Source organism: Coloeus monedula, assembly GCF_965178545.1.
Source record: "Coloeus monedula genome assembly, chromosome: 6".
NCBI classification, from domain to species: Eukaryota; Metazoa; Chordata; class Aves; order Passeriformes; family Corvidae; genus Coloeus; species Coloeus monedula.
Window position 1 is genome coordinate 5325570 of NC_138786.1, and position 21027 is coordinate 5346596.

At 39.2% G+C, this 21027-nt stretch overlaps 1 protein-coding gene across 1 annotated transcript in view; it reads right to left on the bottom strand.

Annotated features, from left to right (window-relative positions):
* Positions 1–20626, bottom strand: part of LUZP2 (leucine zipper protein 2) — a gene marked incomplete at both ends in the record, with an annotated part of 210928 nt that extends 190302 nt beyond the window's left edge. The window contains one exon of the mRNA XM_082284266.1: positions 20565–20626. Coding sequence (XP_082140392.1) covers positions 20565–20626 — 62 coding nt within the window. The remainder of the gene's footprint in view (positions 1–20564) is intronic.
* Between the last annotated feature and the right edge of the window lie 401 nt (positions 20627–21027).

Here is a 21027-nt window from a genome sequence, read left to right on the forward strand (position 1 = left end):
TCTGTTTGATGCTGAAGGCAATGTAACTGCTTAGTCAATACCAAATATAGTGTGGCAATTACTTTAAACCTGAGGATTAGTTTATCCTTGTGCACAAAGGTCGAAATCATTATGTTCTGTATTAAATGGCACAATTATAAATACAAATTAATGTTCTGAAGAATTGTTCACCCTGGCTCTGGTCAACAGTTTTACTAGAAAATCAGTATCATATGCTGTGATGTTTAGTCACATTAATTTGCAATCTTCATGTAACATTTATGTAACCTATCAGTACTCACAGTAACGTGAGAGGCAGCGCAGAACAGGGCTGATGGAAGATGCTACAGCTCCTGAAACTGGCAAATGTTTATGGTAAAGCTATAGCACAAAATTTCAATGCATATTCCTATGAGAACAGATCCATTCAGAGCTTTTCTAGATAGAACTTAATAAAATCTTGATCTTAAAATCTTAACTAGATTTAAATAAAAGGCACGCTATTAAGTCTTACTAATTTCTGATTCTCAAGTAACATTTTAACTACTTCTTTAGATCCTTAATGCAAAGGTGTCTTATTAGGCATAAAGAATGTATTTTGCACTCGCTTTTTTTATACCTTTTATTAGTTATGTTTATTTCTAGTAGTCTAGAGAATCTACACCTGCACAGAATCACAGAATCAATTAGGTTGGAAAAGACATCGAGATAAGAGTTCAACCTTTGACAGAACACCACCTTGTCAACTTGACCATGGCACTGAGTGCCACATCTAGTCATTTCTTGAACACCTTCAGGGATGGTGAATCCACCTCAGCCCTGAGAAGTCCATTCCCATGCTAATAATCCCTTCTGTGCAGAAATTCCTCCTGTTATCCAACTTGAACCTCCCCTGGCACAGCTTGAGGCTATGTCCTCATCTTGTTGCTAATTGCCTGTGAGAAGAGGCTGATGCCCACCTTGCAATCTCCTTTCAGGTAGTTCCAGAGAGCAATATGGTCACCCCTGAGTCTCCTTTTCTCCATGTTAAACAACCCCAGCTCCCTCAGCTGTCTCTCAATGGGACTTACCCTCTAGACCCTTTGCCAGCTCCATTGCCCTTCTCTGGACTCACTCCATCACCTCAATGTCTGTCTTGCAGTGAGGGGCTCAGAACTGGACACAGGACTTGAGGTGTGGTGTCACCAGTGCCAAGTGCAGGGGAACAATCACTTGTCCAAGGTCCTTCTAGTCACACTGTTCTTAATACAAGTCTGGATGCCATTGACCTTCTTGGCCAAGTGGGCACACACTGGCTCATGTTGAGTCGGCTATAGACCAGCACCTCCAGCTCTTTTCTGCTGGTCCGCTTTCCAACCATTCTTCCCCCAGTATGTAGCGCTGTGTGGGGTTGTTGTGGTTGAAGTATAGGAACTGGACCTTGGCCTTGCTGAACCTCATGCATTGGCCTCAGTCTGTCTGTCTGTCTATCCTGTCGAGATCCTTTGCCCTCTAGCAGATCAGCACTCCCACCCAACTTGATGGATTACAGGGGGTCTGTTCCACTCCCTGACCCTGTCTACCAGCTCATGGGGCTGGTTGCCCTGAAGATACTGGTCTTTCTTTTAAAGATTGAGGCAAAGAAGGTATTAAGTACCTCAACCTTTTCCTCATCCTTGGAAAAGTGTCACAGTGCTCCCCCTCCACCCACATCCAATAGAGAATGGAGATTTTCCATGACTCTTCTTTTGATGTTAATGTATTTATAACAGCTCTTCTTATTATCTCTTACAGCAGTGCCCAGATTGAATTCTAGTTGAGCTTTTGACTTTCGGATTTTCTTTCTACACAACTTAACAACATCCCTGTACTCTTTGTGAGTTTTAAGCCTCTTTTTATTTCTTCCCTGAACTCCTGCAAAAGCTCCCTGTTCAGCAAGGCCAGTCTTCTTCCCTGCTGGCTCATCTTTCAGCACAATGGGGATGGCCTGCTCCTGCACCTGTAACATTTCTTTCTTAAAGTATTTCTTTCTAGGTTTCCTGGATCTCTGTTACTAAGGACTGCTTCCCAATGGATTCTCCAAACCAGTGTCCTGAATAGGCCAAAATCCACCCTCAAGAAGTCCAAGATATAAATTTTGTAGACATCCTTCCTTACCTCACCAAGAATCATAACCCTTCATTTCAGGGTCACTGTGCCCAAGATAGCCTCCAACCACCACATCCCCCCACCAGCCCTTCTCTTTTTGTAAACAGCAGGTCCAGCATGGCAGCACCCCAGTAGGCTCACTTACCAGCTATGTCTAGAAGTACTCTTCCACACACTCCAGGAGCCTCCTAGACTACCTTCTCTCTGATGTGTTGCATTTCTAGCAGACATCCAGCAAAAAGTCTCCCACAAGGAAAACGGCTTGCAATCATGAAACATTAGCCAGCTGCTTACAGAATAGTTAATCTCCCTCTTCATCCCGGTTGGATGGTCTATAACAGACTCCTAATCAGGATATCCGCCTTGCTAGCATTCCCTCTGCTTCTTACAGAGGCTCAATCTCATAATCTATACAGTCACTAGTGTACAGAGCCATCCCACTGGCTCTCTTTCTTTGCTTGTTTGAAGAGCTTGTAGCCATCCATTGCAGCACTCCAGTCATGTAAGTCATCCCACCATATTTCTCTGATGGCAACTACATCATATCCTACTGCACATCACATAGCACTTCTATTCAATCAAGAAGAAGAATCAAACAAAATTCAAAGTCTACCTTGAAATACCTTTAGAATAAAACTCTAATTAAACTGATCTGAACTATAGCATATCAGTTTTTTAAGTCACCTAATGACTGTACAAATAGCTTGTTATACACTTTATGGTTCTGAAATTATGGTTTACAAGACATTAGAAGAACAGAAGGATGTTAACTCATTCCATAGTTTCTACAAAAGCAATCCTCTTACTCTCTGTTAAATTCCATATTGACTGTTCAAAGCTAAGCCAAAGAAAAGAAATATCTAATCGATGTTTTATGATTAACCATTTTGTTTCATGATACTATGAATCGTCATTTCAAAACCATCCAATCTGCCAGTTGCCTGTATCTGCAGTTTTTATGTGTTTGTCTACACATAACACTGCTCCTGCCTGCCCTTGTATTTATGTATATTATGAGCCCTTCAATAGAGTTGACTAAGATTCTGCTTAACTAGTAATTAATTTGCAAAAATTAAAATAAAAGTTTTTAATCTGTTAAAAATATTTGAAGTAAATTTCTTAAAAGAGAAGGAGTGTATTACAAAATACTCACAAGCATTTCCTGTAACAATGAACAAGGGGAGTCTCCAGCCTAACTCAGATCTCTTGGGATCTCCAGCAATGTACACTTTCACAATAATGACCTGCAAGGCTGTCCACAGCCTCAAGAGTCCCGTACACTCCAAACTTCTATCATTTCTACCTTCTTCTTCAGTAACAGTCCAGTTTTCTAAAGGCACAAGAATAGAAGCTTCATAGGAGCACGAAAAGTAATAAAATCATGTTTACTGTTTGTTTTGACAGTGTTCCTGATAATCAATATAGTACAATCCTTTTAGAATAATCATCCAATATACGTGTATCCAACAGATTTAGAAAAAGAAATGTGAGCATTTTAAAGCTGTAGAAACAATCTATACTAGATTTAATTGTTTTATATTTCCTAATTCACTAGACATCCACCTTAGTCTACTCATACTAGATATATTTCAATGTTTTGATCAGCATAGAAAATCCACCCACACTATTTCAAAAAAAGACTATTCATTTCAATTGGTAAAAACAACTTCTTTGTTCTAAAATGGGAATGCAATTTCTGAAGAGGAGAAAACAAATCTATTTCTTTTTAGTCAATAATATAGGTGGCTGGAATAAATTTAAGCACACCCTTTTAAGATACCAAGTAAAACTAACATACTATTCTGCTATGCTGTGTATTCTATTAAATAAAAAGTTGAAGCAACAATCGAGTGTTTTCTTTGCCATGAATTTTTAACGGGAAGTCTTAGCTCAATTTGACTTCAATTTTATAGTCAAACCCCTGCCCAGTTATCAGCTGGGTATCTTTCTGACCAAGTAGGTGTACCTGTAACAAGTTTGGTATGACACAATATCATGTAAGTCCGCACTGAAATGAAAAGCAGTGAGGAAGTCTGGTACATATAGTCCTTTAAATAGTAACTATATAGTTCTACTGAACTCATTGATCTAATGGCATGTTACTCAAGAATAGAGAAATACATTTTCCTTAATGTTCTCTTTCAAGCCAAATTTAACTACAGACCTGACTTTCACTTGGAAAGAAAAAGACGAGAAATAGCTACGATATGACATTAGAATGTAAAAAAGAGGGAAAAAATTACACATATTTTGTCATTCCTTCATTTCTGTTGGAAGGCCACCTATGTCATGATTTTAAATTAATAAGAAAAGGAATTATTACACTCGTTAGAAAAAACAGCCAATTACGTACACTGCACATATTAAAGCCAAACTTAATTTGCTGACATCAAAGATCACTAGCCATACACCAAGTCCAAAACCAAACAGCTCCTAATTAATGTCAAAATCCTGAAAAAATAGTTCTGAGCTACTCTTCTGTATGATAGCAGCCTGAAATTTGCAATTCATGGTGCTGCTTTTTTTCATTTACTTGCTGTAGAAACCATTAAATGCACACTGTTGCATATGCAATATTAATAGCAGTTGAACTTGGAAATATATCCTTTCTGACTGGTTGCACTAAAATTAACCAGGAGAGTGGGTGGCTTAAAAATTTTCAGATTCCTGAGTTTAAAAGCCAGACATTTTCCATGGTGAACTTATTTAAAAGCCTTACCCTGTCCCCATTACTCCATGAATGCTGTACAGGTTAAATACATAGCACTAGTTGGACGGCTTTGCTATTTTTCCCCATGTACTTGACACCTCTGTAGCAATTTCACAAGTCTAAATCTACACTGTTAGTGAAAAATTATACAAACTATATGAAGAAGTTCGACAATTGCATCTGTAGATTTTTTTAATATGTTGGCTTTTTTCTTTCAAACAGGGAAGGCCTCTCATCCCAACTTCCTAGAACATCCAGATGTTAATTCACAAGAAAGATGATGGAGAAGTTCAATTTCCTTGTCTGAAATGCAACTCAATCACAGAAACTTACTTTCAAGTGCTCTTAGGAAAGATTAACCCAATAAATGCTTACATGCACTTCTTGATAGCATGAACAAATCCTGATTTCAAGTAAATGTCATGGTTTCTTTCTGATTCCAAGGAAGATCAGCATTTAGCCCACAAAACATAAACCCCAAGTATTACTGTGATAGTGCAGGTTTTTTTTGTTGTTTTTTTTTTTTTTTTTTGGTTATTGTTACTAATGCATATGTGGGGAATTATTGCAGGGACTTAAACTATTGCAGGGACTAAAACTATTAATCTTCCAGATGCAAAAACATTACTTGCTTCTGCTCTCCCAAAGTTTTTCAGTTGTTTGGGTTTTTAGGGTTTTTTGCTTTTTGGGTTTCCCCCCCCCCCCCCCCCCCCCCAGGAAATAGTACTCACTATTACCAAGTCAAGTAATCATCCAACAGATAAGAAAAAAGTGATGACATTGTACCAGTATGATAGTTTAATACTTCACGATCTTCTGTTTCTGTAGTAACAACATAAATGTTTCACCATAGAACTTATAAAGAAAAAATGAAAAGATGTACTACAACTGTAACACCTTGCTTTAAAAGTACAAGCTAAGAGGAACAAATCCATGTTCAATACAAGATTAGGTGCTATCTTCTCCTAGCCTTTTTTGACCACATTTATTCTGTATTTCCAGTTTTCCATTACATAGTTATTTGAGACCATCTCGTGTTTAATGAAATTTCTACCAAATGAGTACAGCAGTTTGACAAAAAGGGTGCTTTTAAAAAAAATTTATAATAGGCTCGTAATAGCTGTCTTGGTTTGAAAGACAGGTGTCTGCTAAGGAAGGCAGAAGCCTCCCTTGGAATGGCAGATGCAACCCCCTTCCCTCCGAGTTATTATAATTTTAAAATCAAGGGGCTTTTTAGGCAAAGATGTGGGAAATAGGAATAACAGTTCTTTACTCTTCTATATCTGTATGTGTATAACCAGTCAAACAAACAGCAATAACTATGGCAGTAACAGCAAACAATCACGAACCCAGTCCCAGCCTTCTCGGCTGTCAGGCCCTTTCCCCTCGGGTGCAGTTCCGCTCGCAGCCGGCAGGGGCGCTGGCGGCTCCCGGTGAGCAGGGCAGGTACGATGGTTCCCCTGCGGCTGCAGGGGGCGCTCCGGAGCGAGCTCGGGGAGCACGCGGCACTGGTGGCCTGGGATCCTGGGAAGAGATGGAACAAAGAATCTTCACAAACCCCTGGGCAGCTGATCCTGGTGTCTGGCCGGACCCTCGGGAACAGCAGACTGGAATGGCAGGCTGGAACGGCAGGGACAAGCACAAATCCCGGATGGCAGACGAAGTGTATCCAAACGGAGAACCCCCCCGGGGGTCGGGGCAGGCAGGGTGAAGGCTCGAAGCAGCGGCGGGGCAGGGCAGCCACAGCCCAGCTCCTAGCGGGGTAGGGAAGGCGGGCTTGGGATCCCGGGGGCTGCTCCGGCAGAAAGAAAAACGGCCGAAGAACAAGCAGCTTCCCTCTCTCTCTGAATGCCGAGACTGACTGACCACACACCCAGGTGAAACAAAAACAGCAGCCATGTCTTTTGTTCTTCTAAGAACCTGGCCATTTGTTCCCCTAGCAACATAATGGGGGGAAATTCCTTTAACAGAAAAAAACTAAGAGAACTCCTAAAAACCCCAACCATGGCTTATAAGGAATATGATTTTTAAATAACAAAACTGCAGGGATAATTTTAAAATAATGTTTTTAAAACAGCTACAAACACACCAGCTAAGTAAAAATAATTAAGTAGTTTATATCCTCAACAGGATTCTTTTTAACACGGTATTTGTCCTGAAAATTATATGCTTAATCTAAAATGTCTCTAAATCTCATCTGATCAGTTGGACGATGTCACCACACATGAAATGATGCACAACTGCTTCATTTGTAAGAAATATTTACTAAGCTATTGAACAGCAACCTAGTACCACTAAACTTCATCAGAAATTACATTTCACTAAAACATTATGCGTTAGTGTTTTATAAAAGCACTTATCATTAAACTATTTCAATCCACTAATTTAAACCAGTGGCTGCAGTATGAACTAGTGAACAGTCAAATGTTTGGGATTGATTAGAAGAGTTGGTGTCAGTCCTTTCTGGGTTTTAAACCAGCCTGAAAGTCAGGTAACTCAGCTTCCTATTGAATTTCCCAATAGAAATACCTCAAGAGAAAAAGATCCTTTGGCCTGATGGTAAAAATAAGCCTTTTGTTTTGAAATGTAAATTACCTGTTATTTCACTATTGCCTACTTCAGTGGAATCAAATTATCAAAACTTGGAAAAGCTACATGTTGATTTTTCAGTTTAAAAAGTCCCTTGTTACTCAAAGTCTAGCACAAAAATCCGGAAACATATATTAAGATCCAAAGCCGCAAATACAACACTATCTTGTGCATATACAAAAAGACATAAAGCGAAAAGGATGTAGGAAGCAGTATATATTTCAGAAAGTTGCACATACTGTCAATCTGAAGTCTACTAATGATCTTCAGCGAAAACAAGGGCAGTTCAAATAGTTTCAGTTCTCTCCTATAATTCTTCTAACTCCAGCAGAAACATCCCTTGAGAAATGCTGTTTTTAAGGAATAGCTAATTAATATATTCATACTACATTTTACACTCACAAAATAAAATAATTTTAATAAAAATTTCTAAGTTAGTAATATTAATATTTTCCCCCAGGAGAATAAATTTTAACTGCTCAGTATTAAAAAATGTAGTGGTTGAAGGCATGGTTTGTTTTCAGTGTCTTCAATTTTTTGGTTTCTTGATAGAAGTATTAATTTTAATATACTCAGCCCTTCAACTGGAAGGCCCATGAAAAGCACAAGGTATCTGACTGTACTTTCACCAATGTCAACAACAACATTTTAGCTGAGTATAGACAGAGAAAGTGTATAGAGTTGAGTACAGATAAAGATGGTGAAAAACAGGTTTTCTTGAAAACATTTCCTACAAAGATACATCAGTACCTGGAAAGGCACAATTTCAACCATATGACTTCCCCTGTAACACTCCTCAAAAATTCTGACTCAGGTGGGCAAAGGCTTTCTTAAAAGGACTTCATCCTCAGTAAAGCTATGTCCTTCAACTATAGCACAAGGTTTCATGACAAATTAATTGAGGGGTATCTGCTTCCTTACCACTGTTACAGTGGCATTCTGACTGAGTTGAGTTTTTGGTGTGCAAGGGTGGGGCATGGATAGAGGGGGACTGCAGTTGGAGTGGGTTTTGACTTCAGTGTAATGCTGAGAAACACAACAGGCAGGCAAATGCACACTGACTACCATTAACAAAGTGTCCTGTATAACCCAAAACATTATTGCATTCCATATCTACCTGTGCCCAAAACTACTACTGTCTCTTTAAGACCCTGCACCCGGAAAACGGAACAGTCGGGCAGAGGCCAGGGGGATTGCCCCAGGCTTTTTAAAAGTCAGAGTTGCCCAACCAGACCTCTCTCTTGCCTCGTAGCTCTTCTCAAAGCAGAGGCTTCCCTTCTGGGTTTTCTTCTGTTTCTTTTCAGAGGGGGTTGCTCCCGGCATTTTTTTTTCCTGAGAGGGTGGATTTCACAGTCATGGACTGCCTCGGGCCAGATTCTGTGAGTGCCTATCTGCAAGCCATGGCATCGTGCCAAGAGGACCGTATCAGGCCCGCTCCCTGCAGTCACCCCAGCCCACCACTAATGCCTGGCCAAAGTGAGAAGGCACAGAGTCCAAATCTCCCCAGCCAGCTACCTTGCTGTCTTCTGCTGAAAGAAAGGTGAACTTCCTCCATGAGTTCTAGCCCTTGACCGAGTACCAGCTGCTGAAGTGTGCCAGCCACATTCGCTGATGGAGCTGCTGCAGCCAGAGAGATAAGGGCGGACAAGGCAGGGAGGCAGCTGCCACCATCTTCCTTTCATCTCCCTACCCGTGTTTCTCTGTGGAGGGCACCATCTTGGAGAAAGGGTCACTCCACCATTTTGAGTTTCTCTTTGTCCCCAGGGAGTCCTCGAGATTTCAGCAATTTTATAACTAGTTATTACTGTTATTCTTTCCTGTTGCTGTTTCATTTTTTTAGTAAAGTGTTATTTTTTCACTTATATCTACTGGTATTCATTTCTCCTTATTGCTGGAAAGGGATTAGTTAAAACTAAAGAGGAGGTAACTCCTTTTAGTATGTCTTCCCTAAAATTGTCTTAAACCAATACCCAAAGAAAAGAATTCTTACCTGGCTTCACCTAGGCAGGCATACTGGGGCATTACTGCAAATAAAGCATTGAAAATGTCATGGAGTAACTACTACCCCAAAATGAGGTTTTGTGTAGGTAGGTTTGATCCAAAATCCATTTTAAATGCAGCATCTCTCTGCTCCTCAGCTAATTTCTGCAGATAGTATCTTCCTACCTTTTTGTTTCAGAAGGTGGACATAATTTTCTTTTTATCTGCTTTTAAATAACATAACTTCCGATGCCTTGCTCTCTAAAAGTTTTGCTCATTATTCTTCAAAGCACAGCTCTAATAAAACTGCTTAGATTTCTCCGGCAGCATTTACCATCTTTCCCACTGATTTAGCTTAAAGGAATAATACTGACAGCCCAACGTTTCTAGATTTTGCAAACACTTAAGATAAAAGTAAAAAGCATCATCTGCAAAAACAGACTCAGCTAGTACAGTTTATTTAAAAAAAGAGTGCACTCTTAGCACAAATACTCCTTAGTAGTGAAAGATAGTGAGAGAATAGAAGAGAGATATTAGATATCATTATATTCCATATAAACACCTGATTTTCTCTTATCTATCTCCTTGTTATCTGCTTGCTGCAGAAGAAATATGCAACCTTTTTGAATTATCTATGCAGCTGAGTAAGAAAGGTGTCAGGTAGGTACTAGAGTGATCAATATCACACCAAATGAACACAGTCTGGAAGGGTGGAAACCTTCACAAAGACTAGAACATATTCTTGCACAAGAAGTCTGGAGGGAGCTCCATTTTATATGCTGCTGTTATTTCAAAGGGGCTAGTTCAGTTTTGAATATAATAGGTAACATAACATTATTTTTCATGTTTGACATTTGTCTTGGGGTGACTTGATGTTGTATTCCCTATCACTGCACTATGCCCAGAAATTAGTATATATACCTTTCTATGCTTTTAAACTGAGCCTGAGCAGAGAGGGAAGAAAAAAAACCCTCAAGGATGCAGACTGAGATAACACACTCTTGTTCTCTGCATTTTTTTTCTTTTGGCTTCTGCGTTCTGCGGCTGGGAGAGCAGGAGCAGAGAAAGCACCCTGCTTGCTTGTTCGGCCATTTTTTGGTTTTTTTTCCCTCCAGAGAGTTGAACTTTGTTTTTCCAGGAATTTTGGATTTTTTCCCTTTTTCTGCTGGACTGCTTCAGTATCAGAACACATTGGGAGGACTTTCCACTGAGCACAGAGGGCCTGGCCCTGGGCCAAGTCCCAGCTCCGAGGAGGAGGGAGACCAAAGGGAGGACTCTAACATTTTCCCAGGTTTTTCTCCACAGCGAGAGATTTTATTATTTAGCATTATTATCCTTTTCCCGTGTGTTTGTTAAATAAATTGTTTCTATCTCTTTCACTTTCCTTTGAGGAAAAAGTTTCTTTTTTCCCAAACCTGGTGGTTTGTAACCTGCCTTCTCTCAGAGGATATATTTCTAAATTTGGCCAAACCGGCACAACATTAAACACTAGCTGTTCTTATGCAGCTCAGCCTTAGAATCAAGTCGTAAATACTGATTCGGATCAAAGTATTGAAAATGCTCATTGAACTGACAAAGATACAATGCTCACAATTAAAAGATGTCTTCACTTGGTTAATGGGCAGATCCATAGCTGGAATAAATTTGCAGCGCCAGCTGATGATTGGAGCCAACTCCACTATGAAACACAGTACTGCATTTCTTTCTTATTCATTGGAAGGGACTACCATGACTCTTACATTGAAGTCTAGTCACTGACCTCAGATAGTGGCTCTTATATGGGGAGTACTGTTTTCTTCTTTTCTCAGTAGCACAGATCCTGCCACAATCTAAACATTAAATATCCAGATCCAATTTTCAACAGAAACATCCTTCAGCTATGATGTGCAACTTCCTTCTGACGTGCAACACCCAATTACTGACAGATACATGCCATTTTTTTACTTGTCTGCTGACTTCTAAGAGAAATGGAAATACAGCCTTGCCGTGGCTGCACTCTTCACTTTTGCATATTAGAAAGCACACTATTAAGCTCAGTACTAATTTCACGAGTGCTGGTATTTCCCCTACTCATACTTATGCAGAGGGCTAGCAATATCCTATGAACAACTCTGAGCAGAAAACATTAATAAAAACAGAAGGAAAGCAACTTTTAAAACAAAGGCTTAAAATATTCAAGTAATAAATAAACTAGAATTGTTAAAGGTGAACCTGGGACACTAGGTGTCTTGCAACTACTGTAACAGCCATTCAGTACCCACTAAGGTACTGAATTAGGGGCAAAATTAATTCTTTCTGTGCCCAGGAACAGATGACAATCTGCCCTTGTGCCAAAGGAGCTTCAGCTGAGTCAAAATTAGGCAAAGAACTAGGATGTCTGAAACAGGAACAGAGGTAAAGAAATACATTAAATTAAATTAAATGTCTGTTTTCATAAACTTTCCTGAGCCAAATACAGCACATCTGTACACTGGAGAGCAGATAGTGGTTTTACAAGTAAACAAAAAAGCAGATGAGTCTCTATTCACTACCTATGCACTTGAAGACAGTGGTTTGTTTTCATACATGAATGCATATATATTCATATATGAATGCAGTGATCTCACAGAAAACTGTATTTGAGACTGATTTTTCACCAGCTTAAATTTAGGCTGCACTGATTGCAACATTAAATAAGCTTAATGAAGGAAACAGAAGGAAAGCAGCAATGCTGTAATGGATTCTGACCCCTCCTTCATTTCACTGTCATTGAGGCACCATGGTTACTGATTAATTACCCAAGCCTTACCCTGATGCTGGCTGGCTCGAATGTTCAAGCCCCGGCGTGTCCTCAGTCAGAGGGAACGCAGTGTCACTTCCACAACGTCCTCAGAACGTCTTCAGTGGAAAAGCGAGGCGCAGGTTAGACGCGCATGCTGCTTCCTCCTCAGAGGAGACACAACAGGCAGCCGGTATCAGGGCTCGCGTCAGCCCGGAGGCAAGGGAACAGAGAGGGGCCTCTGGTGTGGGTTCCACCAGGTTTATTTGCAAGAGGGTCCCGGGACCAGCAAAGGCCCCGAGAAGCACAGGCACAGCTTTTTATGGGGGGATGGAGCAAGATGGGGAAAAGGGAAGCAACCAATGGGATACAGACAAAGGGGAGGATATAATTTTCTAGAACCAATGGGGAAGAAAGGGAGGTGGGAGTCACGACAGGGAACCAATAAACATCCAAAGAACAAGAACTTTCCAGAATAGGGGGAGGTAGTCTGACCCCAGGAACCACCCAGGGGGAGGCGACTTAAGACTTCAGTCACATCCTCTGATCCGCCCTCCGACTCACTGTCATGGGTGGGGAAATCCACCCAGTGGATGGCCCTGGTTTGATTGGCTTTCCATGGTCTTGGCCCAATAGAGTGGGCTGAGCTACCCCAACATTACCCTTTGCGTTAAGCCAAATAATCTTATTCCTTGACTGAGGGTAAAATGAAGACAGCTGCAAGGCTAAACTTTCTAAAAGAGGTCAGGATGGATTCCTAACAATCACGACTATTTGGTATCCCCCATACCCAACAGCACCTAGAGAATAGTCTAACTTTTAAAGAATATAGCTCTTGTTTGCATTCAGATTTTCAAAAGGTTTAATGCAGTCAACCAGCTCTCCCCTTCTGAAATTCAAAAAGTCATCAGATTAGACTCTTTCATCTCACTTGAAAGAAAATCCATTGCAGATTATAGGTATTAAGCCTCTCAAAAATATCTGGTCTCTTGGCAAATGTTGGCTCCCTTCACATAAGGGGGAAGAAAACAAATCAAAACCAACAAAAAATCAACAGTACCTATTTTCAGAGGAAGAAATGCCAGGACCTTCTGTACTCTCCACAGATCAGAGGGGTAGAAGTACAGCATGACTGATGGACTATGCCAGCCATTGATAAATAGTAAGAATACAGTGGCTATTTTGGGCATTTTGGCACTGAAAATAACAATTAATTATCAACTTAATAGTTTCAGCATAGCATCTCAAAGGTTCAGCTACTAAACACCTAAACATAGCTCTTTGATTTGCACCCTTGCTGAGTTTCACCCCATCCTGAAAAATATTTCTTAATAAAAAAACCTAAGTGAAGCAGTATAAAAATTGATTTTTGTTCTCCATTTTCAAGAGAGACAGTCTCTCTTTGCACATCAAGCACACATTTCATTACACTGCCTCAGGAGGAAGAAACCCTTAACAATCTACCCAGAGCACAGCTGCTGCATTTCAGTCTTGTCAGCTCAATTTTTCCACGTATTTTTTTATTTTCTCTTCCACATTTCAGTAAAATCTCAGGTTTTTTTCCCCATGTTTACTGCCACAGACTAGCCTGAAACGAACACATGGCTGCAAAATCATTCAAACATGATGAGGATGACACACATAAGGTGGGAATAGCGTAATTGCTGGGCTTATTGCTACTCTTGGTTCACCAAGCAGTTCTGAGGTACAAAGTCAGAGCTTCTACTTCTATAGTCATTCATAACAACAAAAACACAGAATCACCTGAAGAAGTGTATCAACTCTAGAGAATTCAACAATATAAAGCATGTCTAAACTATTTTGTTTACCACTTACACCAGGTAATTTGTTTCCCCTCCCACTACCAAAACAAGCTATATAAACACCCATAACAATTACTGATGGTTAGTTTATGTGTCATTTCACTATGGTGAAATTACAGAGACTGAGTCCCATCATAAATCCCTATTTGCCTTGTTGTTGCATAGAACGTGTTTTGATGCTGTCAAAGCAAGAGCATAGCAGCAATGTCATGTGTAGAAGTGTGATGGCCTGGAAGACCATCACATATGGAGACATTAGAAAGATATTCTGCTGCAGTTCCATCTCCAACTAAAAGGCAAAGGTGTTAGTTCTGCAATTAGATGTGACTCAGCAAATATATGCTCCGTTTTCTAAGTGCTTCATTTTGTCCAAAGTAGGTTTACTTTGTTTTTCAACCAGCTTCAATTGTCACAGTTGGCAAATGCAAAGAAAACCTACCTATTTCCTTCAAAGAAACTGACCACAAATTGACAAAATACGACCATTCATAAATGACAACAAGAATATGTAAATGGTTGGAAAAATAAACACTTTGGGTAATATCCACTAGCTGGCAGCAAACAAGTCTTTTCTTCCTAGGATAGCATATGAAGACAAAAGACACCAGAATTTTTTGACACTTCTCTACTTTTTTCCATAGAAGCTATTAATCAATATCAACAAGTAAGATATCAAGAAATTCTGTACACACCTATTTCTTCAGCTTGTAAGATTCATGTATTGATTTCTCTAATGATTGACTGAAGTATTGTTTGTACCTACAAATACAGCAGAAACTTAAGAGAGAACACTACAAAAATATTGCTAAGATAAAAACCAGTAAAAGTAAACATTAAACACAGGAATTATGTAAAGGGTAAGATGAGTAAGTAAGGAAAGGGAGTAAAGAAAATTACAGTAGCACACAAAAACTGCTATTTGATGAAATTTCATATTTATTCTTCAGTATTTCTAAAAGATACTTGCCCTCCAATAAGTTTGAAATAGCAAATATAACAATACACATCTTAAACCTTTGCACAATATTAAGACTGAAGGATGGTATGAAAAATCTCCAGGCCTTCTGAAAAATATATTACTTGACTTCCATATAGAGAATATTTACAATCTGACCCTTACAAGACAGATGGTGCACCCATTGTGCAAAACTAGACAATAGGAAGAAACACTGCTTTGACAAGTGGCATAAATGAGATTTCTTTGTCTGCAGAGTGGTACATCATAAGGAATATTGTCTGTGAACACTTTTCTATTAAATACAGAAAATAATATTGAGCTCACAATCTCACTAAAAAAGGGATTACAATTTAGGTTAAGATATCCTTATCTTTGGTCCTTACTGTAAATTAATAAATGAGACACAGGAAAGTGTCAGCATTCTAATTTTTCTAAAAACAAAGAACACATTAAAATGTCAAAAGTAACTCCATGGCAAGTCTCCTGGACAGAAATTATCCATTATCCATAGCATAACAAACAGAATTCCAACATCACAAAAGAATCTATTTTTAGTTTTTCTGGCCAAACTGAGACTTTCTTTCTGTATTTTTAGTTTAGGTTCATGATCTTAGATATATGGAGCACCATCGATATTGCCAATGCATTTTTCTCCATTCCTTTGGCAGCAGAGTGCAAGTAGCTTCTATTTTGCTGTGTTAGGCACTTTCTTATAAGTCATCAAAAAAAAGCCATCGAGCCAAACACATTCCATGAAATTATGGAGTTGCACCACTGGTGGAAGCACCCATTATACTTAAACACAGTCACAACAAAAGCACATAGTCTTCAGGTATAGTATGGCCACAAGTCACATCTTAAATACTACTTCTGTACCTCAAATATAAATCCTAGCAAGCCATTAACCAAACAAGCATCATCATCCACATTGATAGAAATCAGAAAGCTTTCAGGGCCCAGAAAATTCAGACAACAGAAGTGTGAATTCTAAGCAGGAGAAAAATTATATTTATTACCCCTGCATTTCTGAAAGAATTCAGAAAGCATATTAAGAACCTACAGAAAAAACCGTATCATACTTCCTCCTAAAGAACTAGCCTACTACCACTCAGCAGAATTAATCTTCAATTGTGGGGAAGAGGAGGGACACTACTGGACCTCAGTCTGAGATTTCATGTGTGAGAATTGGTTCTGGCGACCTGCCAGAGAGAATGTTACAATGGCATGGCTACAGCCAAGAACATTAACATTCAATGAGCTTCATACTTCACTCCAAAATCTATAAAGAAGAAGGGTTCCATCTACTCTCATATCAGTCTAAATGAAAAACAGTTTCCTTCAACATCTGATTATAGCCCAGTGTTTTTAAAACCAAAAAGATCTTAAAAAACTAGAAACAAGGATTTTTGACTTTCTCCCACTCCATGCCAGTACAGTAACATCAGATATGTTTCTCTTTATCTTCTCCTCAAGCCCCAGGCTGAGTCATTTACAAACCTTTATCTGAAAGGAGGGAAAAAGGGATATTTTCATATCCCTTAAAAAATAATTACCAAACCCAACAAATGTAAAGAAAATAGCTGACCTTGAAAATACATCCAAGGAAAGCCCAACTATTCTCAAGCTTAATAAGGAAATTCATCATATTTTTATCACTTCCAACAGTTGACATATACCAGATCAACACCTGTATATTCATTAAGCAACTTGAAATGAACACACTACTTTTATCCTCGTACAAATGACAGAAGATGCATTCTTCTGAAGCCATTGTATTACAGATTGCTTTGTTACATCAGTGTAGTAAGACTGACAATAAACTGTACTTTTAGGAAAAAAATTACCACCAGCTACTTCTCTACAATTGAAAAAAGTTCTGTCTTTTACAGCCCTGTTCTTTGTACATACATTTAATGAGTTCCTGTAGTAGAAATATTACTATTGTTATTGAAGTGCATCTTGTTGGGTTTATGGTCCTGTTCTCTGCTATGAAGCATTCTACTTCAATCAAATTATTCAGTGTCTTGTATGCTTGCCATATTTCACAAGTGGACAGAAAGGCATGCACTGTCACAAAAAAAAAAAAAAAGGAAAGCTCTGTTTCACACCAAGCTTCTTCTACAAAAAAATTTTGGTGTACAGCATTTCAATAGTAATGTTCAAATAATATTCAGAAAACTGTCCTTTTGGCTAAAAGTAGGGAGGTCTCACTAGACAAGATAATGTGGACCACAGATCTGTTACTGACCCCAATGACTGCCTTCATGTAAGATTCCCTTTTACAAGCAGCATTCCAGTCAGACTGTTCAGGTGATTGGGGCCACAAAAGCATGCAAAGTGGCCACAGAACAAGACCCTGAGCTTATTGTACACTGTGTCTACTCCCTGAACTCTCAGGGCAGTGAGACTCATTTCTGATGTCATATGAAAAACCTGTATTTTCTTCAGCATCGTATGAAAAAAATCAACATATAAAAACTATCACATTAAATCTGCCAAAATCGAAATGTCAAAGGAAACAAAAGTGGACAGGAAAACACAAATTTCATAATTTTTACCAAGCTAAATTCACCTTCAAAAATGTTGCACCTTGCATTTTGAGAGACTGATTTTAGAGCAGAAATTTTTACTTATGCCATCAAAAGATACATATTTAACTGGATAGACAAATTCAATTCAATCTTACGACCTCTTTGGCACTACAACCAACCAGAAATATGATTAAGACTTATCATTGTGTCTCAAAGCCATACCGAAATCCAGTTTAGATAATGCAGAAAAGATCGTTCTTCTCAAAACCATGAACTTTCTGTAATTTTATAGGCATTTGATGCATGCGTATGACTTTAGACCAAGTTTAGAAGTTACATACAATTATGAAATAAAGGTGATAGCTGTGTATTTTCCTCTTTTTGACAATGTTATTTAATAAGAAAAGATGACGTGTTGCCTTAACATAGCTTAACTCATCAATTCATATTTCTTTGCAATTAGGCTTGAAGACATGCTGAGATCTTTCAAAACTGTGACCATGACATGATGCAAAAAAGATGGCATCACCTCTTAACAAGGAACAAAAAATCCATGAGTAGTCCACCTCTGCAACAAGCACTGTGTTCACTGATTTCAGCACCAATGTATGAAATAGAGTACGAACTTTTACAAAAATAAATCCTCATGATGAAAAACTCTGTCCTGCAAAGTTAGTATTTTGCCTTAGCTAAGCAATTTCACACAGTACGATATTGGACCCTGCTTTTTTGCAAGCAAAACTAGTCCTGCAAACCTACTCTGTTAGGTCCAACCAATGAATTAGCCATATGTTTACAACAAATATTAACTGCCACAGCCAGAACTGCCTTCTGCTGAAGGAGATTAAAGCATAATCTCTTTCCAGTGGATGACATGTTGATAGCATTGCATTTTTTAAACTTCCAGTATGTGCCGTTGAAAAATTACTCTATCTTCTACACAGCCGGTTAAAAATCAAGTGAGTGCTGAAGAGAGTAGCCCAGGACTTTTATAAATCTCCAACTCTACAACAGAGTTCCAGTCTCCTTTTTTAACAGGATAGCCAATCTGGTACCAAAACTCACTTTGCAACACATACTGTACTTGGGTGGAATTTTAACTGGAATTTCTCTCACATTGATCATTTTCATCCCTTAATTACATAAGAACATAAATCATCATCACACTGGCCACAATATAGTAGTACTCTTATGAAAATAGACACACTCCTCAGAATTATAATTTTCATAATTAGCATCCACATGCCTATTTCAACTTCTTGATATTCTTTCTGACTATTTTTTGAAAGGTGAAGAAGGATTTGAATTTTTTTTTTTTTTTAATAATTATCAGGAATTAGCTATGTTTCATTTCTCATACCATTTGCTCAAGAAGATAAGGACTCACTTTTAGGGCTCTACACTAGATACCTTGACTCCCATGAATGTTCAAGCAGTCTTTAAGCTTTCTGTATTTCTTTGCAGTACAGGTTAATCTGCACAAGCTCATGCAAGATATAAACCTGCATCTGCAAAAGCTGGTTTGGTGCTTCCTCTCCATTTTAACTCTTCTTCCAAGAATGCATCACTCTTTATTGAGCATAAAATCGTTAATCCAAATTAATTAACATGACTGCTAGTGAAAGTTTCCTTAGACCTTTTATTAAATCAGAAGAATTGAACCACAATATATTCCTCCAAGTGTGTATTCCAAAGCACATCAGCATGGTTGATATGGACCAGCACTGTGGAACCCCTAACCAGAAATGTTACCAAAAAAAAGTACCCCTCTTGTGCCAATAAAAACCCATTCTAAAGTAAGGAAGTTACTGGATAATTGAAGCAATTTCCTGATTTCCCCCTCATTTGGACATTTTCCCATTCAGAGATTTTCAGTTATTATTTGCCTGTGTATGTAGCTCGTACTGTCCCTTACTTTGACTATGTAGCAGGCACACTTTTCTTTTCTTTTTACATCTCAGTGAACAATTAAGCCTTAAAACATGCAGTGCTTCTGCAAAAAGCTGCTTTGATGCCCATTTTACAAGAAGAGACCAAGCATAAAGGAAAAAAATCACACTCCCCTGAAAATGTACATTCATATATCCTCCAAGAACATGCTTTATAGACTCATTACTATTTATTACTCAATCTGTGTTACTATTCTAACACAGCGGAGAAATACCACAGTCAAAATGTGGGGGCTCGATTTACTGATAAGGAACTGGAAGTTGAGCAGTCTAAACAGAGAGCAGTGTCATAATAGATCTGCTGTGTACCCAACATTAATTTCTCATCTGTGTACATCAAGACAAGGGGATAGGGTGTCTCAGCTTCATCTTTTCTTTGCTGAACATATTATACTGACAGCATAGACATTATACTATCTCTGAGCAAGTAACCAAAACACATTATCTTATCAGAACACTGCATAGTCAGAACAGGTTTTATTTTTAAGCTGCAATAGATTTTGTTCATATTTTCTTACTTTCACAGAAAGGAATTCTTCTAGATTGCAGCAACTTTTTACAGGTTTACTGGCATTGACATAACACTACAACATAGTAACAGTAAAAAAAAAAAGTAAGCCCCGGATCTATATTCAGATATAGAATCTTAACTGAGACGAGATTGTTCAAGTGTTTCTAATTTTTTTTGCACTCTACAAGGGAAAACGTTAGCTATTCTCAGTTTCAGCTGTTTGCCTTTCTTTACAATGAAATACAGTCTATCTGGTTTTACTGCTCTGTATATATAAAACAAATTTGTCACTGTCTTGTTACATCCCACAAGCTGTGGGCCGAATTATACAGGAGCATCTCTTTCCCAGCATAAAAACAAAAACAAACAAGCAAACAAAAAAACCCCCAAAACCACCACCACCAAAAAACCACACACAAAACCCCCCAAACAAACAAATAAACTCTACCTTAAAAAAAACACCGAGAGAACATTCAATATTGAGACGATCAGGAGCAGGAATGAGACACATAAGAATCAGAGACAATCTTTGCTCTAAACTTAATACCCCAGGAAAACCTGAAATCTGTATTATTTCTCTTCAAAGCACTGAATTTGAAAAACGAAACAAAGCAAGAGCACTCTAAGGAATACAGCTGTCGGTACTCACCTAGTCCCAAAGACCAGGGCAGAAAAGAGAGGCAGCACGTAATAAGCAGCGATGAATTTCATACTGGCCCTCCTCCGTTTGTTCCGTTCCTCACACTGGTCTTCACACCGACTCCGTCCCCGTCTCCTCCAACGGCGCCTCGCCTCGCCTCGGCCTCGCCAAGGGAGCTTCCCGCCCGCTGCGGAAGTGTCTACCTCAGCGTAGACAGACAGACGGTGTGAGGAAGGGAACGCCGAGTCGGATTTGAGCTCCGGGAATGATATCACGAGGCAGAGCGAGCCGGTGCCGTGCGCCCAGAGCCCGCCCGCCGGCTGCTCCAGCGCGCCCCGCCAGCTGGGCCAGGACGCGCCCCTTAGGGGCGGCCGAAGAGGGATTACGATGTGATGCCCGGCGCCTCATTCCAAGGTGACAGCCGGGCATGGCCGAGAAACCGTTCCTGGAAGAAAAAAAAAAAAAAAAAAAG